The sequence below is a fragment of the Elgaria multicarinata genome, chromosome 10 (assembly GCF_023053635.1).
Source record: "Elgaria multicarinata webbii isolate HBS135686 ecotype San Diego chromosome 10, rElgMul1.1.pri, whole genome shotgun sequence".
NCBI classification, from domain to species: Eukaryota; Metazoa; Chordata; class Lepidosauria; order Squamata; family Anguidae; genus Elgaria; species Elgaria multicarinata.
Window position 1 is genome coordinate 74,909,686 of NC_086180.1, and position 24,590 is coordinate 74,934,275.

The following is a 24,590-nucleotide window of genomic DNA, read 5'->3' on the forward strand; positions in this document are numbered from 1 at the left end:
GCACAGCTCCTATTGTCCCTGGGACGAATGTTCTTTATTATTATGGTGCTTTGTCCTACTAGTTATTCCTCCCTCCTGCCTATGCACATGTAAACGTGACCCTTCCCCATCTTGGCTAATATGATCTAGCAGAGGTGGATTGATTGGGTGGGTCCAGATGGTGATAAATGCCTCACTCTATCACGGAGTGGTCTCCTGAAGAGGACCTCCCTGGACCCAGAGATATGTGAGAACTACCACCCTATCACTAATTTCCCCTTTTTGGGAAAGGTACTTGAATGTGTGGGGGATGGGCAGTTTCAGACGTTCTTGGAGGAAACTGATTATCTGGACCCATTTCAGTCTGGTTTTAGGTCAGGGCACTGAAACAGCTTTGGTCGCTCTGACCAACAATCTACTCCTGGTGAAAGACAAGGGGAGCGCTACCCTGTTGATCTTCCTGGATCTCTCAGTAGCTTTTGATATCATTGACCATGGTATCTTACTGGATCAGCTCTGCGAGATGGGAGTAGGAGGCGCTCTGTTACAATGGTTGCGCTCCTTCTTGCAGGGCCATTAACAGAGAGTGGTATTGGGTGATTCTTGTTCCACCCAATGGCTATTAAGATGTGAGGTGCTACAGGGCTGTATTCTATCCCCCATGCTGTTTATCATGAAGCTGTTGGGAGGGGTCATTAGGAGTTTTGGGGTTGGGTGCCGTCAGTATGGTGATGATACTCAGCTCTACTTCTCCTTGTTGTTGGAGGCTGCTGGGGTGGTGAAGGTAATGTACCAGTGCTTGGAGGCTGTAATGGGCTGGATGAGGACTAATAAACTGAAGCTGACCAGTCTTAAAGGAATTGCATTGGCTGCCTATATGCTTCCAGTCAGAATTCAAGGTGTTGGCACTGACATTTAAAGCCCTTGATGGCTTGGGACCTGGGTTTTTGAGGGAGCACCTCTCCTTATATATGCCTGGCCGAGACTTGAGATCTGTTGGAGGATCCCTTCTCCGCATCCCACCAACGCAACACATACGCTATGGTGGGACATGGAGAGGGCTTTCTCTGTTGTGGCACCCCAGTTGTGGAATGCCCTCCCCTTGGAGGCCGACTGGCTTCATTTTGACACCAGGTTAAAACATGGCTCTTCATCAAAGCCTTTGAGGACTAAATTCTCCATGGTTACATGTTGTTTTAATTGTTTTTATTGCTTTAAAACATTTTTTATGGGTTTAATTCGTCAACAATTTAATACGTTTTTAGCTGTGTATATTATTTATGCGTACATTGTTCTAATTTTATCTGTACACTGCTCTGAGATCCCAGTCATTTAGGGCGGGATACAAATGTTTAAATAAATAAATCTTCTTTTCAAACAAGTCCTAGTTTAACGACACAGGCACACTGTCGTTCTTCTAGAGACGGGCCTGGGCCAGCAACTCACTATTCAGAATACTGCTTGTTTTACTTTAACACTGCTTCTGATTGGCTCCAGCAAATCTCACAAGATCTGGGCAATAGGTACAGGGAAGTAAGTTTCCATAAATATCCCCAAGTATAATCTACAATTTAACCTCCATTTTTTCCTTCAGGGAAGTGGGGTTGCATCCTGGGGCCTGTTTGTAATATTATGCCTCCTATTTATTTTAATTTTTTACATTTTTTTCTTCATCTGGAATGTTATGGTATATTTGGCATTCCTGTGCTTGTACAGTGTTTAAAATGTGAAGTGTCGTACTACAGTACTTGCAGTTGTATATTTCTTGTTGACTTGAGAGGATTGATAATCTGTGCTAGCGTAATCATGTATTTTCTACAAATCTGCTGCAGCCCAAGCTTTCTATGGAACCAAGCTTTCTATTTTTGACATCCACTCGCCTCTGCTATGTCATTAACCAAGATCCACTTTCACATTGGCTCCTTCATGCTCTATTTTCAGCCCACTTTCTTTCTCTCTCTTCCCTGAACCATCCTCACTTTTTTCATTCTGCTTCTACCTGTTGCCTTCTTGCCAAGCAGAACTATGTTTTCGCCCTCAATATCAGTTGCAGCTTGTTTACACCATACAGTACAGTCCTTTATTATTTGAAAGTCATACACATTACTCTTTTTGTTAATTGCATTGTTACCATTATCTATCATTTGTCCTTCGGTTAGCCCCTCAGGGGACAAACAGAGCCCTTAGCGTTCAGAAACCACATATGACTTTCTGTTCCATGAGGATTTCCACATCAGAGGTATTTCTGCACTTTTTGAATATGTTTCCTAAAAGTTCTCCCTGCATTCAAAAGTTTCCAAAGGCCAAGTCCAGGATGTGCCCTGCTGCTTAATCTGATAAAGTTCTTTGTTTATTATTTTAAGGGGAAGAAAAGCAATTTCTTTTTGCACATTGGAAAGTTAACACATACTTTAATTAATAGCTTATTAGAATGTTATATCCAGGACTGTATGTGTGCTGTGATTCCAGAGAAGTGCAGAAAAGCAGCAGAATTTGCTGCTGGCCAAGAATAGCAGGTCCAGATTCCAAAGGTCCTTGACTTTCATTTAAAACAAGCATGTTCCTAGGTCTTATTGTTGCAAAATACCCCAATAAATAGCTGGTGAAACCTCAGAAGCCATAGCAGTTGCTGAATAAAGTTTCTAGAGTGTGGTCAGAGTATGGAGCCTCAGTGTCCTGTAACGTTCACTACCTACATGACTGGCAGAAGCAGACAAAATTGTGTAAAATAATCAGGAAAATCTGCTCACTTTGCAAAAACATATGCAGGTTGCAAAATGCTGCATTTCATGTGACATTCTGTGAGAATGACTCTAAATTTTGATTTTATTTATTTTAGGAGAGGGTTCAAACAGCCCTAGTTATATCTTTGTGCCAAATAATCCCCAATGGGCCAGTCCACATGATTGAAACAAGCCACCGTAGCTTAAAGTAGCCTACAACAGTCCATGTGTTAATTGAGGATTGTTTAATCCTGTAACGTGCCACACTGTCTGGGTTTAGACGGCACGATAAACTGCAGCAGGATAGTGTTTATGCAAAATCGTATGCCATGACTCACAACAAGCCACCATAGCTTATGGCTTGTTTTGATTGTGTGAACTGGGTCACTGTCTGTCTTATGTGACATTGCTCTTCTCTCGACTATCATGTCACAAAAATTGTAGAAGCTTATTTTGTAAGCCAAGTGTTTTGCTTGTTGTTACAAAGGCAGAATTTGAAGGCTTCATACATTGATCAGCCATTAATACATTCAGCATTTATAACCATGTAGGCATTAATAATTGTGACAGTTACACAAGCTTAAATCTGAACCTACATGAACTTCAGATGTCCCCGATTTATCTCTGTAATCTTTCTAAACTGTTCACTAATCCTTCTCAGCCATTTGAACATATCAGATATATAAACTCTTCTGCACCTTCTTGCCTTGCCCCTCCATAGCACACAGACTATTTGCCTGCACATTCAGTGTAGTTGAGAATCTGTTCATACTGTCATCAGTAAGAATTTGCTTCCAGTTTCTGTCGATCATGTTAACAGGAATCAAAGCGTTAGCAGATTTTTTTTTCTTGTTTGCTATTGGATTAGTTCCATATACAGAACGGTTATAGGAAAAGGATGAGCATTTCAGGCAAAAATACATTATGTTTCACCCAAAGCAACTTTCGGAAACATCTGGTCACAGAGACAGCCAATTGGTCTTTATAGTAAATTCTTCTTGCTGGATCCAGTAAATCTTATATATTGTCTTTCCATACAGATGAAAGTGTTGCATAGGTTTAAACATACAGGTTTACCTTTTAAAGAAATGCTCCAAAATGCATAAGGCTAATTTGTGGATAGGTTTAACTTGGAGCCCAGATTATAAGATCCCATAAAATGTGCAACTTTCCATAAAGAGCTTTGCATAGATGTGTAATAATTGTAGTCATTGGGCCAGTGGATTAATTGTAGTGATCAACATCCTTGACTTGCTTCCAGTTCAGTGAACCTTCAGTGAACTGGTTTGTGTCGTACATTGAGTTTGAAGAAGTAAATAAGAATTGGCCAGAGCCAAGAGATGGTGGGTATAAGTATGGCCCAATAAGGAGGCATCCCCTTAGGGAGACCCTGGAGCTAAGAGATGGAAATTGGATCAACACACAAGAACATACTGATGGACTATGTGCTGTTGCCACTCACATTAAGCTACCTGCCAGAGGGAGGGCAGGGCCCACATGGGATTTTGCCATCCCCTCTTCCTTGGGGCTCTCTTCACTTCAGTGAATACTTCATGATGCTACTTCAGCTGTATAAATCAAGCTGCCCCCATTCCTAATATGTGTATCTTTGATTTCTTGAAATTATATCAGTCCTGTTTGTACTCTGCACAAAATAAAGCACCATGATAATTCAAATTCCATGCACAGAAAAGCAGAATTTTGCAGCTTGTATACATTTTGCAATATACATGATTTCTCCCTCTTATTTTGCATAAATGTATTCTGCTTCTGTTAAACATAGGAAGGAGAAAGAGCTTTACAGAGCACTGAATCTCTGCCCTCTGAAAATCTTACTCAGCGATTCCTCTGGCTTCTGAGATTTCAATAGGCACTGATATTCAACAGTACTCCTAGCACATCTTCTGAACCAGTGCTAGAACCTTGCACAAGAAAGCAAGAAAACTCAGGTTCTGTGTCTGTGCTTGTGTGGAATTTACCAAGGATTAACTCGGGTATAGCTTTAGATGACACCACAAAATGGTATCACATATTTATTTATTGAGCTAGCAGCCTTCATTGACCCATTTCTCCTTTTCTTACCCAGTGGAACATATCACCTCCAGGGACAATGAGTAACTGAAAATCCTAGAAACAGCCAACATGTGCATTGTTAGCTCTGTCCACTGACTTATTATATATGCCATAATTCTGTGTTATACTTTCCCAACCTGGGAACTCACATCAGTCCCAGGCAGAATAAACAAAGGTAAATAATGCTGGGACTTATAGTTCAAGACAGGTTGAGCTTCATTTTTCTACAGAAATTTGTCGTGAGCACACTTCCGTCCACATCAGCTTAGTTCCTCACATCTCAGATCCCCATCCATTTGTTTTAGTAAGAGACCTGTTTGTGGAACTATATTTTTAGCCTTATCCAAAGATTAGTCTGGCCAGAGAGAGAGAGAAGTGTTTGCAATGACAATACAGATTACTAAGATTACTAAATCACCATTTTAAAAATGATCCTGTGCTTCTGCTGCAAAGGCTTTATTCTGATTGTGCAAGTCAGTATGCTGTTCTCTGTGTTTACTGTGAGGGGGTGAGGAAAAAAGAAGATCCTTGGCTTGAATCCAGATTTAGACACATGCAACTGGGCAGAGAGAAGTGGATTTCTCTTCCCCATTCTCCCAGTGGCAGACCATCCAGTGCCCTGAAATTGCTATATAGAAAGTTGGACCTGCTGAATGAGGGTCAGCTGTGGTGTCGGGGGAAGGTGATCCCTGAAAATTGGGAGAAGGCACTTCCCTTCTCTTCATAAAAGGCGGATCCTGAATCTAGACCATTGGCCATGACCTAGGGAATGCTAATCATATCAGTGAGCTTCAGCTATTGGGCAGTATAGAAATGCAATCAGTCAATTAAAATAAAATAATTCAGTGAGGCCTAAGTTAGTAGCAGTCAACTTAAACTCCATTGACTTTACCAAGACAAACAGTTCTGTGTTTAGGCAAGGCTAACTGTTTCTGAATCAGGGACATTGGGTACATCAACCTAAGTACGGATTCTGCTCACTTTCCATTAATTTCAATAGGACTTTCCCAGGGTTACACTCCACTTGTGCTACACAATTCAAAATCCTTTTTCAACTTTGTCACACATTTTTTCAGCCTTGAGGCCTATCAATATTTATCCTTTCAATGAAAACAAAGCTATGTCCCCCAAAGAGATAAATCCTGCACCAAAGTCCAATTTCTTATATATAGACTAGACATTATGCTGATCACCAGGTCTGTTTTAGCAGCAGGAAATGGAAGGTGGAATACTACATATCCTTTTGCCTGTGCCCTCTGATAGCCACTAACCTTACCAGATGATTGAAGTTTGTTTCCACTGCAATTGACTTTATCATAACATCCTTGTAACTTTCCCAATGCTTCTCCCTTATAGCTGGTAATTACATTTAACCTAAGCTAAGATTGTAATCACACTGTCTGCCTTCAGAGATATCAGAAAAACAGGCTTGCCATTAGGAGGAAATTATTTTAGCTGGATGGATGGATGAAAAACAATTTAAATTCTAGTTTTTTATGTCTCAGACCAAAACACATCTCATTTAGTTTCAGAAAAGTTGAAGAGAGCACCCCCTTTATCAGGTAAATCTGTACATAATAACCATTAAATAGAGTTGTGTCTAGGTCAGCTGTTGTCACAAATCAGCATTGTCCTATTGTATTTATGGGACCTCTACAAACCCATCTCTTGCCTGCACACAGTATTGAATGAAATTTCCATTTAGCATTTGGTCAACACTTTGCTTCTATGTACTTATATGGATTGCGCACCTTTATTTTTAAGGACTTGGATTTGGCCAAAGGTCCCTCCCTTATTTATTTATTTTAACAAAATTATTTCAACCCCCCAAAGCATTCACAAAGTATTAATTTGAAACCCATTAACATTCAACAAAAACATTGTGACTGGGTTTGGATGACTTGATAACCCATGATGGATTAAATAACCCATTGTGGATTATTTAACCCATTGTGGGTTATCGTGTTTTCAGGTGGGATTTTTTTAACCCACTGATAACCCATGGTCTGTAGAATGGGTTATTTAACCCACCGTGGGTTATCATATCATCTGTCAGGCACTGTGAGTTAATTGGCCTAGAGAGTCCTGCGACAGGAATGGTTCATTTCGTTGCTGAGCAACACTCTCTAATGGAAACTGTGAAAAAGGGGATCCACAACATAGTGCTAATGCGCTATATCCATTCATTAAAAAAAGAAAAAAATAGTTCTGTTAGTGCTCCCAGTGGCTCACGCATTAGCACGACGTTGCTATAGTTTTGTTTTTAAAGTAGAAATACTTCTATTAGTGTCCCTTGCCCAACCGTTAAAGTGTGCAACTGTGCAGAGTTTGGAGGGGGCATCAAGTGTCTCCTCTTTAGTGGAGGCAGCCTGTGAAGTTTGGTCCCATTCCAGCAACCCCCAAAGGTTTATTTGTGCCACCCCACTTTGGTGCACCTAGGATTTTCCCTCCTCTGGGGGCTCATCTACACCAAGCAGGATATTGCACTATGAAAGCAGTATATAAAAGGCAGGGGCCACACTACTGCTTTGTAGTGGTAAAGAAGTGCACTGACAACTGTTGGGGCCCATTGACACACACCGTATACCGCTTTCATACCACTTCCATAGTGTTATATCCTGCTTGGCATGGGCCAGAACAGTTGTCAGTGCACTTCATTACCACTACAAAGCAGTAGTGTGGCTTCTGCCTTTTATATTCCGCTTTCATACCGCTTTCATAGTGCAATATCCTGCTTGGTGTAGATAAGCCACAGGTGTAATTGTGCCAGGTTTGGTGGTGGATTGAGTGCTTCCCTATAGAAGGAGGCTATGTGTGATTATTCACCTGATCCTGCAAATCCGCAAAGATTTATTTGTATGCACCTAGGATTTCACACACACACCCCTCGGGTGTAATTGCACAAGGGCCTTCGCTAGACCTAAGGATTATCCCAGGCAAATGGAGAGGTCGTCCCTGCCTGCTCCTGGTATCCCCTGTGTGTCATTTGGATGTACAGGATGATCCCGGGATATAGGACTGGTCTAGCCATGGCCAGGGTTTTGAAAGGTTTTGCTCCTCGTAGACCCTGCTGCGATACAATGAAAGGGTAAAACAGCACCACTCTGCAGGCAGGAGGACTGTAGCAGGTCAGGGGTTGGGGATGGGTGGATGGATGGATCAGATTAGGCGCAGAAGCTTAATAAGCTATGCACAGTAGTTTATTAGCCTGGTCGTGTGGCAAGGCTCCATGGATTGTTTCTAAAATAAGCTACTGTGCGCAGCTTATTAAGCCATCGTGGCCTAAAGTGACATCTGAGCGCAGCCAGAGAAAGCAATCTACCCTGAAGTCACAGAGGAGAAGGGGTGGGTGGGAGACACCAACTCAGCCAAAGGTTCAGCAAAACAGAAAGGTCTTAACAATACACCAAATACCAATAAAGGGGAGGCCATTTGAAATAGCCTGAGTATTGAAACTGGAAACGCTTGTTCCATGTTCCTATCTACTGCATTTCTGATGGAAGAGAACTGCCCAGGGAGCTTCGGCTGTTGGGCGGTATAAAAATGCAATTAATAATAATAATAATGATGATGATGATAGATGCCGAGCCAGGCCTCAGCTGATGGCAGCAGTGGGTGAGCGGGATCATGTGGGGAAAGTAGCCTTTTGTATCTCATCCTCTTCCCCTCTCTAATTTTTATTACTTTTACTAATGCTTTATCATAATAGTTTTATATGGTTTCCCCATTCTAGTTTTGAAAATTTATCACTTGAGTAGTCTTAGAAAGTTGCTTTGCAATGCTATGCAGCAGATCAAAACTGCACAATTAATTTGTTGTAGTGTTTTCTATTGCTTTCCATACATCTGGGCATATCATCACACCCATGAGAAAATCCATTTCCTTTCCCTTTTTTATTATTTAAAGGAGTGGATATTGATACTGTAAAAAGCTGCATTTCATGTATATTTAATTCAATATTTTAAGTATGAAGCACTATAAAAACAAAGACAACATACTACTGTGATCCATATGGCATGATGAGAGAATTAAAATGTGCATAAACACAGCAATATTTCTTCAAACAGAGATTTCCCTAAAGCATCTTGCTATGACGACTTTTCCAGTTACTTTTCATAATTACTTGCTGCGGTTATTTAAAGACATTTGGTCTCTGGGGTTTTTTATTTCTTCTGAAATATATTCTTCCATTTTTATTAATCTTTGGGGTGTGTGGATATAGTCATATTGCTTTCTTTCCTTGAAAGTATGGTGTCTTCTAATGGAGACTGGCTTTTGAAATTTTGGAATTTCAGTGTGCACATAGAGCTCCTTGTTGGCAAGGGTGTTCTTGCCAATTTCTAGTTGGTTGTTCCATATATACATTCCTTGGCACATACAATTCAGCATCTCCAGTGAAGAATTGAGTAGACCACATGTCCAGGAGCTTCAACTAGGGCCAGCATCAATGATCAGGCAGCTGGTGAGGGCCCACAATCTAGACTCCTAGACTTGTTTCTTTTCTTCACCCTTGCAAGAAGTTAGCACCTGGACAGCGGACTGAGAAGGCATACCACACAGGGCAGCTGGTCATAGCCTTTCCTTCTGGATTTCCTACACTGGATTTCCCAGTCTTTCCCACTGTATTGTATTTCTATTTAAATTTTAGCCGTTGCTTTTAAATTTGAATATATAGTATAAATTAGCATGTGCAAATTAGCTTCAACCCCTTGATAATTTTAGTCCCTCTTTCCTGTCTTTTTTCAAGTTTTAAACGATCCTTTTTTAGATGGGATAAACAAAACAGCATAAAGTATTCTTGATTACATTATAACCCACATTACAGTACAATCCCAATTTCTCTTCCCTAGATTCATAATGCATTCAGATCCCATATATGAAGTAGGATTGCCCCAATATGCATCACTGTAGATATATTTTTTGGAACTCTTCACACTAAATTATGTAAAACGGATTGTCACCATTTTACATAATTTAGTGCCATATGCCAATTTGCTACTTTAGTGCTCACAGATTTCTGCTCATTTATGATTGTTAATGGTATCAGTCCTAGAACAGACCCTTGGGTGTACCCACTGCTTGCTTAATTCCTTTGTGAAAATGTCCTCTAGGTTCCTGGTACCAACCGATAAGAGGACCTGTCCCCTTGTCCAATAAATGCCAAGTTTTTTAATTTGGTGAGGGATTTTGTCAAAAGCTTTTGGGAAGCGGTTGATATCCTCAAAGAATTCTAAAAGGCTTGTGAGATAGGACTATCCTTTGCAGAAGCCATAGTGATTCTTCCTCAGCTAAGAAATATAGATTACTTTTTGACATGCAGTCACTCCACATTTTGGGAGTTGACTGGACTATTAGCAGTAACGAGAGTACTCCTTGATAATTCTGTTGATCTAGTTGTCGGAGGAGACCTTGTACATTCAATACTTTCCCTTTTTCTGGCTAACCCTCTACCACCAGTGGTCCAGATATGGTTAACTTCCTACGTAAGCTATGACAGCTTTTCCTGAGAAAGAATAAAATGCCACTGAAGGCCTCAATGCTTCAGCAACCAGGATGAATGATTCACTGTATGAACATGTTTATCAATCATGACGACTAGTTAACTGTCTGGGCAGACATAAAAGTTCCCAGTTTCTTAGCCAATTCTGGATTGTTGAATCATGCTTAATCATATCTACAGCAAAATTCATCATTGTTAAAGCTAACAGGGTCCCGTCCCCCCGTAACTCATCATCTAAAACTGACTTTAAAGCATTTCAGATTCTAGGCCAAGGGTAGGGAACCTCCGGCCTGTGGGTTAGATATTGCTCACAGAGCCTCCCCAACCAGCCCACCCCCTCTCCTCCTTGCCTTGACCTGTGCGACAGTTAGACTTGGGTCTAATCTACACCAAGCAGGATATTGCACTATGAAAACAGTATATAAAAGGCAGGAGCCACACTACTGCTTTATAGTGGTATTGAAGTGCACTGACAAGTGTTGGGGCCCATTGACACATACCATATACCACTTTCATACTGCTTTCATAGTGCATTATCCTGCTTGGTGTGGCTCCTGCCTTTTATATACCACTTTCATAGTGTAATATCCTGCTTGGTGTAGATTAGGCTTTGGTTTCAGTGCAGAGAGATAGCAGCAGGTAAGGAAAGGGTTCTGCTGTTTGATCTGTGTGTGTGCGCGTGCTATTTGTGTGTATGTGCTATATGTCTGAATGACTGTATTATGTGCAAGAATGTGTGTGTGTATGTGTGAACGAATATGTGAATGTTATGTGTGAGAATGTGTGTGTGTTACATGTGGATGAATGCATGTGGAGGTTGTCTCCACCCACTTCAGTTTTTACTCCACCCATTCTTGTGGGGAGGGGCACCACCTCTGGTACCCAACCCCCAAAAGGTTAGATACAAGGGAATTCAGCTCTAGGGCCAAAAAGATTTTTCACCCCTGTACTAGGATTAAGCAGAAACCGTACCCATGCTCGGTGTTTCTGCATAAGAAACAGTTAACAGGAGCTAGATCTACACTACTGCTTTATAGCGGTATTGAAGTGCAGTGATAACTGTTGGGGCACAGGACGCATTCACCTACTACTTGCATAGTGTTTTCTGGCGCCAAGTGAAAACATGGCTTTTTAATAAAGCCTTTAATGGTTAAAAATTCACTAAGATGGCACATCATTTTAACTGTTTTAATTGTTTTTATTGCTTTTAAACTATATATTGTTTTAACTTGGTTCATGGTTTAATTTGTTTTTAGCTGTGCATATTTATTGTTTTATACAGCATGCTTTTATATGCTGAGATATTAATGATATAGGGTGGGATACAAATATTTTAAATAAATAAATATCCTGCTTTTTATTCCACATTCGTAATGATTTGACACAAAGTGTAGATACACTTAGATACAGTGGCCTGGTTCAGACAACACACTAATTACATTAAGGGAATGCATTAACCATTTTGTGGTTAAGCAGCATGGTTTAGCGTGTTGTCTGAACCAGACCAGAGGAGGAATTGCTATTGTGGCAGAGCGGGTGTGGGGAAAACACAACTGTGTTCCTTATTAGCCCTCTTCTAGCATTCAAAAATTAAGCGTGGAGGGCAGATGGCCCCAATCTGCCCACATTGAGGGGGAAGGTTTTAAGAGGAACTGCAGCTGCATTCAGCTGAACACAGTTACATTCGTCTATGGTATCGGGGATCCTGATTGTGCAGGGTTTAACAATGAAGAGGGCTAGAGTTTAACAGTGGTCAGGAGTATGATGGCTGTACTAGCCCCTAGTATTATGGTGGAAATTCCTTTTTATTCAAGGGTGGCAATCCATTACACAGTAAACTAAAGCATGATTTAGGTGTGTAACAAAGAAACCCAGATTTTTTTCAACCACAAAAGAATTGTGCGAAGTTACTAAATTCAGTGAATTCAATTTTATGCTCTGTTTGAAACTGTGTTCAGTTAATACCCTGAATTTAGTAATATTAATGCAGCAAATAAATAAGTGTAAGAATTTATTGGCAGGTCTGCTTCAGAATTCAGTGTTTTCAGGGGAAATTAAGCCTTGGTTAGTGGAAGCTACAGAGAAATGGGGCTGTTGAATGGTATTGATGTCTTGTTTTAAAACATAGCTTCACTTTGATCATTCTTATTTACTCTCATTATTTAAAACCATGCCGTGCAATGTTGGTTCTTGAAAGCATTATTCCCTGCAGGGAGAGCTGCTTCTGAGAAATCAAACTCCTCCCTGTTAGAATCCTCTTATTTTTTCCTCAGCACTTTAGGTTCCTCACAGAACCTCAAGTGAACTGCCCAATTTTCCGGGAGAAACGGGAAACTTTTAAACAATCACCGCCATAATGGATTGCTGTTGTTGTTCTGCCTATTACTTTGAGCTACTATAAATCCCTTTGCTTCCTCCTCAGTTTTATAACAAGGATCATGATAAAAAGTGATAGCTGATATTGCTTAGGACAAGAAACACTGATTTGCTGTAGGATTAGTTTTCTTTTCACCTAATTTGGTGGATGCTTTGCAATCCTTTGCCATAATGGAGAGGCCTATGTTTCTTTTAATTTTCAGTGCAAATAGGGTGTGTTGTCAAGGCAACCGGTTTGAGTGTTTTCTTTCCAGTAGTAAGCTGTGCCTCAGACATGGCCCGCCTTAAATCACTGTCATTCCCAGTAATATGTAAGGTCAAATACTTCACCAGTACGCACAAAGGCACAGAGCTCTTCTTTTTTCTTTATTGGCTATCATGTCATTATAATAGAACAACTTGGTGCTCAGGGGAAAATGTGTACATTAAAGCCTTTAAAGTTAAACTAATTCTGTAGCATTTATGTCCAGTTGTGATGCCTTGAGGAGACAAGGGCTCTTCATACTGAGCAGAGAGCTATTAATTATTATTATTATTATTATTTTAGCAATAAAATGGATAGTTGTTGCTAATTTGTGTAGAAATGATGGCAGTTACTAGTTCCTACAGTGCAGTCTTCTCATTACATACTTCTGAACAAAATAGGTCAACATTGTGACAGTTCACATTTAGGAATGGCATAGTAGGGTGGCCCACTTTGCAGACGAGAGAACTCTATTTTGGATTGCTGGTAAGGGACAAACCTCTGTAAGTGTCCTCTATTTGATGTACAACCCAGTCCAAGTCTGGTTTAATCTCAAAGAACTGTAAGAAGGAAAACCAGGGACCTTGAAGTTGCCCATCAATATCACCTGGATAGCAGATTGAACAGCAGGAACACAAGTCACCTGGCTAGTCTTCTCCACTATATATTAAGTACAGTTCTTATTTCACAATGTGTGCCTATACATATCCGTTTGCCTGTGCAAATTGAATGCAAATCCATAGCCTCGTTTGTCTGCTCTTTTGTGGATGCCGTTCCTCTTTTTTAGCAATGTGTCAGTGGCCACCCTACATAAAGGCTGCTAACCATAGTAGGGCCAACCATGTGAGGAATAACGACCTGTCTCACCCAGGGCCTACACGCACACATTCGTAAGTGTGATCTGTTTGCCTCCCCCAAAAAAGGATTGATAGATTGTGGAGATGACACACACACATAGAATCCAGATCGTGCATGATAATTCATCAATATTGAGAGCAAAAGAAACATGTAATAAAGGCTTTGCTTTTCATCATTAAGATGCCACAATTTTTGTTTATGTTTTGATTTCACAGAAGAAGTGGCTGAATTTGTAAAGCTTTCTTTTCTTTTAATAATGTTGTTTATTAACCAGGCATGGTGCCTTCTCTACTACCATGGCTCAGTGCTGTGGCACATGAGGAAATGTTATATTTCTTATTATAATGTAAAAACCTCCATCCCCTTCCTGCCATTTTTAAAATCTGAAGAAAACATCACACATGTTCTAAATCCAGAGCCAAAAGCCTTTTGTGTGTGTTTTTTTAAAAATGAAAGAATGTTATACGATCAGTATGAACGTTGGTTTCAGAAGTAACAACCGCAAGTGTGCAGCCTCTATGATGAAAAAAAGAGAAACCACATCTCCTGACTTGTCTGGCAGGGGAACTCATAGGCCTGAGAACTCACTGGATGAGGTTTCTCCTTTTTCATTCTAGAGGCTGCACAGTATAAATTCTGGTGCAAGGTTCCTCTTAGCAAAAGGCTTAGAGAGGGAGAGAGAATATGAGGCTTTAGACTCAGCTTTGCCTTTATAAAATGAGACTTCGACAATAATCAAAATTACTACATCCTGGCACCCTCTTGTGGATGCTCCCCATGTCTCCTCCCAGCTGGTCCATGACTTCACATTTTATGCAGGCTCCAAAGGAAGGATCCATGCTACAGTGTCTCGCAGTCAGCAAACATAATGTGAGAAGGAGGCCAAATGATGACTAATATGATTATGTCCTTTTAATAAAACCGCACAAAGCTCCAAACTGATACTGTTCCATATGATGGCCCAAGTGTCTGGTTCTTTAAGATTTTATGGCTGAGGAACACTGTGGCTAGTCTTTCAGTGCTGTGCCCCAGTGTTCCTCAGCGGTAAAAACAAAAAAAGGACCAACGTTCTTTAAATGGTGTAAATGCAATGCAGTGCATACATAAGTGTGTGTGCGTGTGTTTTATCATTTGTTTCTTGCCATGTGTGAGCCAGTGTGGTGTAGTGGCTAGAGTGTCAGACTGGGAGTTGGGAGATCTGGGTTCTAGTCCCCACTCGGCCGTGGAAAGCCACTGGGTGACTTTGGACCAGTCACAGACTCTCAGCTCAACCCACCTTACAGGGTTGTTGTAAAGATAAAGTGGAGAGGAGGAGGATTATGTACACCACCTTGGGTTCCTTGCAGGAAAAAAGGCGGGGTATAAATGCAATAATAAATAAATAAAATGTAGTATACCTTGTCTCACTCCTTTTCTTATCTAGAGCCATCTGCTTGCATGCACTTTTACTTCCTCCTTTCCACTTGTGGCTGGGGACAAACATATCAGTCTATTTCTGGTCCATGACAATTTCTTATGTGTTCAGTCATAACTCTGTTCTGTCCCATTTTCTGTGAATTTTTTAAAAGCAACATGAACACTTGCATTTAAAATGTACGGTTTCCTACACAGTCTCCCTTAAAATACACGTTTCCCCATAAACATTCTTTTTGTATGCATTTTGCGAACTGCTTTGCAAAATTTGGAGAAGTGCACAATCTAAAAGATAACTCTGTTCTGATCTGCATATTAGTCTGGGAAGCATGAATTTGGTTTGTTTGCTTTAAAAGACGGACCGAACTAAATTTTTCAGCATCCCTATATATGGCACATTTGAGTCTGGATCATGTAAGTCCCATCCACTCGTTCCCCATGGGTCTGGAAACAAAGCCCTATGAAGAGAGACTCACAGAACTGGGCATGTTTAGCCTGGAGAAGAGAAGATTGCGGGGAGACATGATAGCACTCTTCAAATACTTAAAAGGTTGTCACACAGAGGAGGGCCAGGATCTCTTCTCAATCCTCCCAGAGTGCAGGACATGGAATAATGAGCTCAAGTTACAGGAAGCCAGATTCCGGCTGGACATCAGGAAAAACTTTCTGACTGTTAGAGCTGTACGACAATGGAACCAGTTACCTTGGGAGGTTGTGGACTCTCTCACACTAGAGGCATTCAAGAGGCATGGTGTTGGACTCGATGGCCTTATAGGCCTCTTCCAACTCTACTATTCTATGATTTTATGATTATCTGATTATTCAACACGCCATGCTGCTGGCTGCCAGACTGCACCTCTGTCTTTAACTACTCACATAGAAGCATGTCCCTATGAGCCGTTAGCTCTGTTTAGGAAATGTGAGAAGTAAGTGTGCATCTTCAGCCATATGGCTGAGAGTGATGATCACCATTGTTCATATGTTGAGGAGCTTATCTCTGCAGCAGGCGTCACAAGAGTGCTGACAATTTGTCAGTGCATTTTTAGCTCTTTACACTCTGTGGCAAGAGGCATTGATTTAAAAGTCATTGGTTTTTATGAGCAAACAACTATGGTTTTATAACTCAGCACCCTTAGAATTTCCCTAACAAGGTGTTTCAGAAGATGTGACAAAGTGCACAGGTGGTCCAAAATAATGGGATCTACAGATGCCATTTCTCACTGCAATCTTTTGCCCTTTCTCTGTGCAATCGTGCGATACATTCTCAGAACGTTCTCTTTGAACCCCAGTTCTCTGAGTGACTTCAATGCCTCTAACATCCAGGACACTAACTGACCTGGACTTTGAGCTGTTGTTTCTCCTTTGCTAACAGATGACTGCATTTCTTATGAACTCTGGAACCTTCTTTATTGTCTCCATTCTTTTTGAAGCTCACTACAAAGGTAACTTTTCCCCTGTTGCAAGCATTTCTAGGGTAATATATCTACAAAAAAGCTCCACATTTGTACTTTCTAGTATATACACTTCCCCATTGCCCTCCCTCTCTCTTTCTCTCTCACACAGACACACACACACACAGACACACAGATTGCATCTTTAAATTACAAAATTGTCTATGTAAATAGCATAAGGTTTGGAAGCTTGTAATTATATGCAAAATTATAGAAGTAAATTACTATGAGACAAACCTTTTAGCTTAGCTGGGGTTTATGGGAGGTCTTGATGGAGGGTGAGTTAAATAGGAGGCTTAATATTGTTGATCAAGAAACACCTGGTAGAAACCTTCCCATTACACTATTGCACTCATTTAAAGTATATTTGAAAGGCGGGAAATGGCTGCATGGGTCCTGGGGAAATTTGGCTAATAAATGTATTTCTAATTATTCAAGATAGCACAGGAAAAAGTACATGCTTTGCATGCAGAAGGTTCCAGGTTGAATCCCTGGCATATCCATTAAAAGGCTCTCAGGAGCAAGACTCCTTTTCTTTATGAAACAGCATTGCTTAACATAACACAAAGTCCATCTTTCCAGATGTTACTGAATGAAACATTACAATATATTGGTTAGCCAGTATTGTTTAGAAAGCAGCATGAATAGAAACTCTCATCACAATATTTTCACAAGAATTAAATGATGCTTTGGACTAGTAGACTAGCACACCAAAAACACCAGTCTTAAAATCACTTCACTGGCTGCCAATTAGTTTCCGGGCGAAGTGTAAAGTGTTGGTTATCACCTTTAAAGCCCTACATAGTTTGGGTCCAGGCTACCTGCGGGATCGCCTTCTCCCGTACAATCCGCCCTGCACGCTCAGGTCCTCTGTGAAGAATTTACTCCAGCCAACAAAAACAAGGCTGACAAGTATTACCCAGAGGACCTTTCTTCTGCCGCTCCCAGTTTGTGGAATGGCTTGCCGGGAGAGATTTGTCAACTTAACAATCTTCCAGAATTTAAGAAAGCCATAAAGACTGACCTCTTCCGGCAGGCCTACCCAGTTGAATTTTTTGTTGTTGTTTATTCGTTCAATCGTTTCCGACTCTTCGTGACTTCATGGACCAGCCCACGCCAGAGCTTTCTGTCGGCTGTCGCCACCCCTAGCTCCCCCAAGGTCAAGTCTGTCACCTCCAGAATATCATCCATCCATCTTGCCCTTGGTTGGCCCCTCTTCCTTTTGCCTTCCACTTTCCCTAGCATCAGCCTCTTCTCCAGGGTATCCTGTCTTCTCATTATGTGGCCAAAATACTTCAGTTTTGCCTTTAATACCATTCCCTCAAGTGAGCAGTCTGGCTTTATTTCCTGGAGTATGGACTGGTTTGATCTTCTTGCAGTCCAAGGCACTCTCAGAATTTTCCTCCAACGCCACAGTTCAAAAGCATCTATCTTCCTTCGCTCAGCCTTCCTTATGGTCCAGCTCTCGCAGCCATAGGTTACTACGGGGAATACCATTGCTTTAACTATGCGGACCTTTGTTGTCAGTGTGGTGTCTGTGCTCTTAACTATTTTATCAAGATTTGTCATTGCTCTCCTCCCAAGAAGTAAACGTCTTCTGATTTCCTGGCTGCAGTCAGCGTCTGCAGTAATCTTTGCGCCCAGAAATACAAAGTCTGTCACTGCCTCCACGTTTTCTCCCTCTATTTGCCAGTTATCAATCAAGCTGGTTGCCATAATCTTGGTTTTTTTGAGGTTTAACTGCAACCCAGCTTTTGCACTTTCTTCTTTCACCTTTGTCATAAGGCTCCTCAGCTCGTCCTCACTTTCAGCCATCAAAGTGGTGTCATCTGCATATCTGAGATTGTTAATGTTTCTTCCTGCGATTTTAACTCCAGCCTTGGATTCATCAAGCCCAGCACGTCGCATGATGTGTTCTGCATACAAGTTAAATAGATAAGGTGAGAGTATACAACCCTGCCGTACTCCTTTCCCAATCTTAAACCAGTCCGTTGTTCCGTGGTCTGTTCTTACCGTTGCTACTTGTTCGTTATACAGATTCCTCAGGAGGCAGACAAGATGACTTGGAGTTGAATTTTAAGATGCCTTTTTTAGTGGTGTGCTGCTTTTAATGATGCACTGGTTTTAAACATTTGAATTAGTTGTATGTATTTTATGGTGTTTTTATTAGTGTTGCACCCCGCCTCGATCCAGAGGGAGAGGCGGGTAATAAATAAATAAATAAATAATTTTGTTGTTGTTGTTGTTATTATTATTATTATTATTATTATTATTATTATTAAAAACAATTTTTGTTCTGAGGACTGCATCTTCAGATGGACTGGCACTCAGATACCATTCATCTGGAGAGCCTAATATGTATCAGTGATATGCCAGTTCTTAGTATTTGTCATCCGTTACTAGTGCTCAGTGTGCTTTAAACTGATTTTTAGTCATACTTATACAGCAACCCTGCAGAGTAGACTAGCGGACCAAAAACAATTGTTTTACAACTTCGTGTGTGGATATGAAAGGGGCAGAGGAGTTTACTGCACTACTGCTTTCATAATATTCTTGATTAATTTTAGAGAGTAAGGCCCGGTTCGCATAACTCATCAAGCTCCCCATGGATTATTTAACCTACAATGAGCCACGGCACGTGCCAGGTGCCAGTTTGAATATGCATGCCCAATGGGGTTGCAGCGTATCATCTGATCCCAGCCATCAGGGGCTATATGAGAGTTAAACAACCCTGCAGCAAACCGAGGGTTTTGCGAGAGTTGTTTAATGCAATTTGTTTAGTCCGATGGCTGGGTTTGGACAACAAGCCACAACCTCATTAGGGGTTATGTATTCAAAATTGCGCCCAGCATATGTCATGCGTTAAAAAAACCCATGGTGAGCCAAGCATGTCATGTGACCCACATCTGTATGTCGGGTTCGAGTCTCTTCGGTCTGTGCGGATCAAAACCAGTATGGATCAAAAATCTGTGTGTAGTACCTTCCTCCACTTAATCCTGCAACACAGCTTCCTACATTTAATGCAGATTGGAAGAGGAAGAAAACTCTAGTTATGAGAAAATGTGTTTTATTTAGTGGTTATCATTAAGTAATATTTAAGTTATAGGGTAGAATCCTATTGTGCCTGTGCGTTCGCAGGATTTTGTGCTTCAAAAAATAAAACGCTTGCTTCCAGAATGGGGCAGGTCAGCAGAGTTTCTGCTCTTTTCTGGGATTAATTTAGAAGCATGAAAGCCCTGCTGCAAAGCAGCCCCATTGGATACCTCCTGTTAGATACACAAGTGAACCTACAATAAAATGTTGTGGTATGGGGTGTTTGTGTTTGCTGTCACAGTTGGTCAGCCATCTTTTCTTCCAGTCTACCCCATTCTATTCTCCTGTTATCTTTTTTGGGGGCCGTGGGTGGGGTGGCAATCTTCCATCAGCATTCCATGGACACTGAATATGCTCAATCCTCATTGGACTGTTGGAGGGGTTTTCCCCATTAAAAAGTTTTTTCTAAACTTTTTTTTTTTGTACTTTCGCAAATTTCAGGGTTTCCCCAAGCTTCTTTTATGTGGATGGTACCATTTTAGCTACCAAAGGGCTGGCACTTGAAAAACTGAGATTGCTGTTAGCATATGATTATTTTCTATTATTCTGTTTTCGTCATCCTATGTTACATTAATTAACTTTATTTAATATTCAAGAACTTTTTGAGAGAGAAAAGAGGTTTAAATGAAGGTGGGGATAGATACAGTCTAATAAAAAACACACTTTTAACATTATTCTAGGCATGAATGGTTGCACTTTTATCACATACACTATTGGGAATAAATATGGCATTTCTTTTGTACATAGCCCTACACTACCCTCTAGTGTCTAATACCTTGTACTTCCTGTTTTAGCATTTCATTGTTATTTGTGGACACAGAATCTTGCCAGTACTTAAAATACAAATTTCCAGGTGTAATTCAAAGTACTGTATGGTTGTTGTTGTTGTTGTTGTCTTTTATCTATAAAGCTTTAAATGGTCTAGAAGCAGGGTTGCTAAAGGGCTACCCAGTCCCATATAAATCTTTTCATTTATTGAGACCTTTAACCAACGCACTGCTGCAGGTTCCCTTGGCTGGTGAAGTGGTGGGAGGCACAACCCAGGACATGGTCTTCCCCAATCAGAACCCCAACTTGTGTAGTATCCCCCAGAGGGTATTGGCCACACTCCAGCACTATATTTCAGCTGCTGGCTGAAAACTGTTATGTCTCTTCCGGACTTTGCTGGGCATTGAATCGTAATATGTTCTGGTGTTTTATTATCACCATTAAGTTGTTTTTGAAACAACAAAGAGACTTGTGGAACCTAAAAGACCAACGGATCTTATTACAGCATAAGCTTTCATGGGCTTCATTAATGTATGAAGTTTGTTCTGAGACAGATAGATACACACACACACACACACACACACACACATGTATGGATAGATAGATATAGATATATACACACACACATAATAGTTAAGCAGGGAGATTTTAAGCAAGAAGTCAGTGAATTCTAGGAAGTACCGAGAGTGAGAGTGATAATTATTTTATCAACAGTGGCAATTTACAGTTGTTGGCAATATTTTTCCAGTGCCAGAATGGCTACATTATCACCCACAACTCTTTTGTGAATGGACACCATTAATGTAATGATCACCCCAGTAGAGGCTGGTGGCTCCAATGTCAGTGGGGCAGTGACTTTCTGTACCTTGGATGGCTCCATTGGAGTTCTGATTGGTTCTGACTGAAACCCGGAGTGCAGTCACCGCTCCACTGACATCAGAGCTACCAGCCTCCACTGGATTACTTTGCATTGCATTTCCCTCTGACCTCATTGATTGCTGGCCCTCACCCCAAACCATACACATTTCATGCATCTAAGGGGGAAATCCTATGGATGTTTAGACAGAAGAAAAGTCCCACAACTCCCAGCATTCCCCAACCAGCCATGCTTGGATGTTTATTTATTTATTTATTTATTACATTTATATACCACCCCATAGCTGAAGCTCTGGGCAATTGTAGGACTTTACTGTCTAAACATGAATAGGATGTGCCCTAATGGAATTGGCTTTAGTCCACGAAGGCTTATGGCATAATAAATCTGTTGGTCTTTTAGATTGTCCAAGTTTCATTTATTTATTTATTTATTTATTGCATTCCTATACCACCCCATAGCCGAAGCTCTCTGGGCGGTTCACAAAATTAAGACCATTCAAAGTATAAAACAACAGTATAATACCATAATATAAAATACAATATAAAAGCACAGCCAAGATAAAATCAGCAGCAATGCAAAAATACAAATTTAAAATACAAAGTTAAAACAACAAAGTTAAAATTAATTTATATAAACTGTTAAAAATACTGGGAGAATAAAATGCTTTTGTTGCACAGCGACCTCTTTGGAATACAGTGTTTTAAATGGTTCTAAGTGTTGTTTGAAACTGCTGTGGAAAGACAGTATATAAATCTTTACAAAACATAATGAAAGAATATAAATAGTTTTGACTGCATATTTAGCATGCTTCATTAGCTACTTCACAAAACTTTATTTTAAAGAGCAATGTTAAGACGAACAGGCTTTTAGTACAATTGTGTTCAGATTCCTTATGAAGCAGAAACCAATTTCACAATGCACAATTTACCTTAAGTCTTCATCTTGTTTCCTGTTTGTCATCTCTTACCTACAAGGTGCTGTTTATTTCAGCCATGGCTTTATTATCTATTCAGGGTTGTTGTTGTTGCTGTGTGGGAATATGCCATATAAGCTAAAATTTCACTTTGAATTGTTCAGCCGTGCAATATTACGAGTAGCAGGAAGGTGGCAGTGTAGCACTGCCTAGCACATCCACAGAGCTGCTTTGAGAAACAAAACTAATATTCAAAAATGGAGACTTTGCAGTAGCACATCCTTTTAATCTGCTTATAAAAGAGAGGGAAACATGATTGTGTAAGGATACACATCTACATTTCATTTCATTTGATCTACAGAAGAAGAAAAAAGGGTTTGGCTTAATTATTCTGGTCGACTGTTGGATTAATTCAACGCCCTGTATGTGTTGAATCACACGTGCTTGCTTTTTCTCTTTAACTACATAGCAGCTGCATGTTAAGGCCTATCCAGGTTGAAGCCAAGGCAGGAGCAAAGGGTTCAATCCCCACTCACCCACCCCATGCCACAATCCTGGTCAAGATCAGCCCCTACCCTCTGCTGCTATCCAGTAATGAAAAAGTCAGCCCAGAAGGGCCAACCATGTGGTTAACAGCACAACAGGATTGGACCTAAGCTCCACTGAAATTTTGGATGGGTCTATATATGTTACTCACAAATTCTTAAGAACCAGTTGAGTCTCCTTGCCAATATCCGTTTGAAATACATATTACAGCTGCCTCTAATGAGCCTGGTACTATCCCCATGAAAGTTGCACCAATTTGAAAGGGGGCAAATTTTCCCATGGCAAGAGTGCCTACAGCTAGAAACCCCGGTGCATCCGCCATCACGGCAGCGGCTTCATGCCCCTTGCTGTGGCACTGACCTCTGCGTCTTTGCCAATACATCTTTCGTCCATAAAGCACTGCTTTACTTTTACGGTCTTTTCTCTCCATCTTGTTACTGTATTATGCACAGCTGCACAACACTATGAGATGTCTAAATAATCTCAGTAGTATTTTAAGAAGAGAGAGAGAGGCAAGTTCAGTAATGTTCCCTGAATGCACATTGTGGTTAGTTTTCTGTGAGGAGCAATAAAAGGTGTAACCAGTAGGGAGAGGAGGAGACAACTAATCAGCTTTTCTTTAAGCAGTACCTTAAAGTAGCAAGAACTTGCAAATGCAGCAGAGGGCATGTGCATCTGTATAGTTCTAGCAACTGTCATAGCAAATATTGTACCAGGCACTGAGCTGAAATAGGCCATAATTCATGAAGGGGTAATTGCCTGGTTCAGACAACACAGTGAACCATGCTCCTTAACCACAAAATGGTTACAGGAATGCATTAACCATTTTGTGGTTAAGCAGCATGTTTTAGCGTGTTGTCTGAAACAGGCCATTAAGAGGTTTCTCTGATGCTCTTACATATTAAGAAAAACCTAATACCCAGTATGTTGGATAACAGTATGCCACTCTGTACTAGGAACATAAGAGATTTCCGAACTATCTCCCCTTACTCCTGATTTCAGAAAAAGTTTAATGACATGAGACTTTTCTTGAGGCCCTGGAATCCCAACCATTTCTTTTTCGCATTTGCAGTGGGAAAAACTACAGATGACAACAAGTGAGAGAAGGAAGATAGTCTGCTCCGTCACGTTCCATATTATTGCAATTACCTGCGTAGTTTGGTCATTGTATGTACTAATAGATCGGACGGCTGAGGAAATTAAGCAAGGCAATGACAATGGTGAGTGCATTTATCATTTTCTTTTCCGCCACTTTTAGATAGCACTGCTTCAGAAAAAGATACAGAGCAATTCCTGTGAAGCAGGGAAGAGGGAGTTCTGGGGGGTGGGGGAGATGGCCACGCCCCTTCCCCGGCCCCATCATTTGGTTTCCCAACTTTTGCGCAGGTTTTCCCCCATTCTAAAAGCTTGAAATGCCTCTCCTAAAGCTTATTTACTGGTGGTAAGAGCTTCAAGCTAAAATATGTTGGTAATTTTTTTGGGGGGAGGGGATGTTGCACCCACCCCTTTGCCCACCACTGGAATGCAGCCCTGAGGGGCTTCCTCTTGGGCTGAAAGAGCTTCCCTACCACAGCCATAAAGCTCATAGCTGTTTACTTGGCAATATTTTTGAGACAGTACAGTCGTGGACCTCCAATGGGTATATGAGGGCAGACACCTATGTACCCTGAACTCACAACATGCTCCTTACACAGAATACAGCGTTTTGAGAATCTGATTTCCTTTCCATAAATGCGTATTTCCAACCCATTAGGCCCCCAAACAAGTGATCTGGAA

General features: G+C 40.8%; 1 protein-coding gene across 2 annotated transcripts in view; it reads left to right on the plus strand.

Annotated features, from left to right (window-relative positions):
- Positions 1-24,590, plus strand: part of MARCHF1 (membrane associated ring-CH-type finger 1) — a 177,689-nt gene that overhangs the window by 147,099 nt on the left and 6,000 nt on the right. For both annotated transcript variants that reach the window (XM_063136100.1, XM_063136099.1), the window contains one exon: positions 23,887-24,034. In XM_063136100.1, the coding sequence (XP_062992170.1) occupies positions 23,887-24,034 (148 nt within the window). The remainder of the gene's footprint in view (positions 1-23,886; positions 24,035-24,590) is intronic.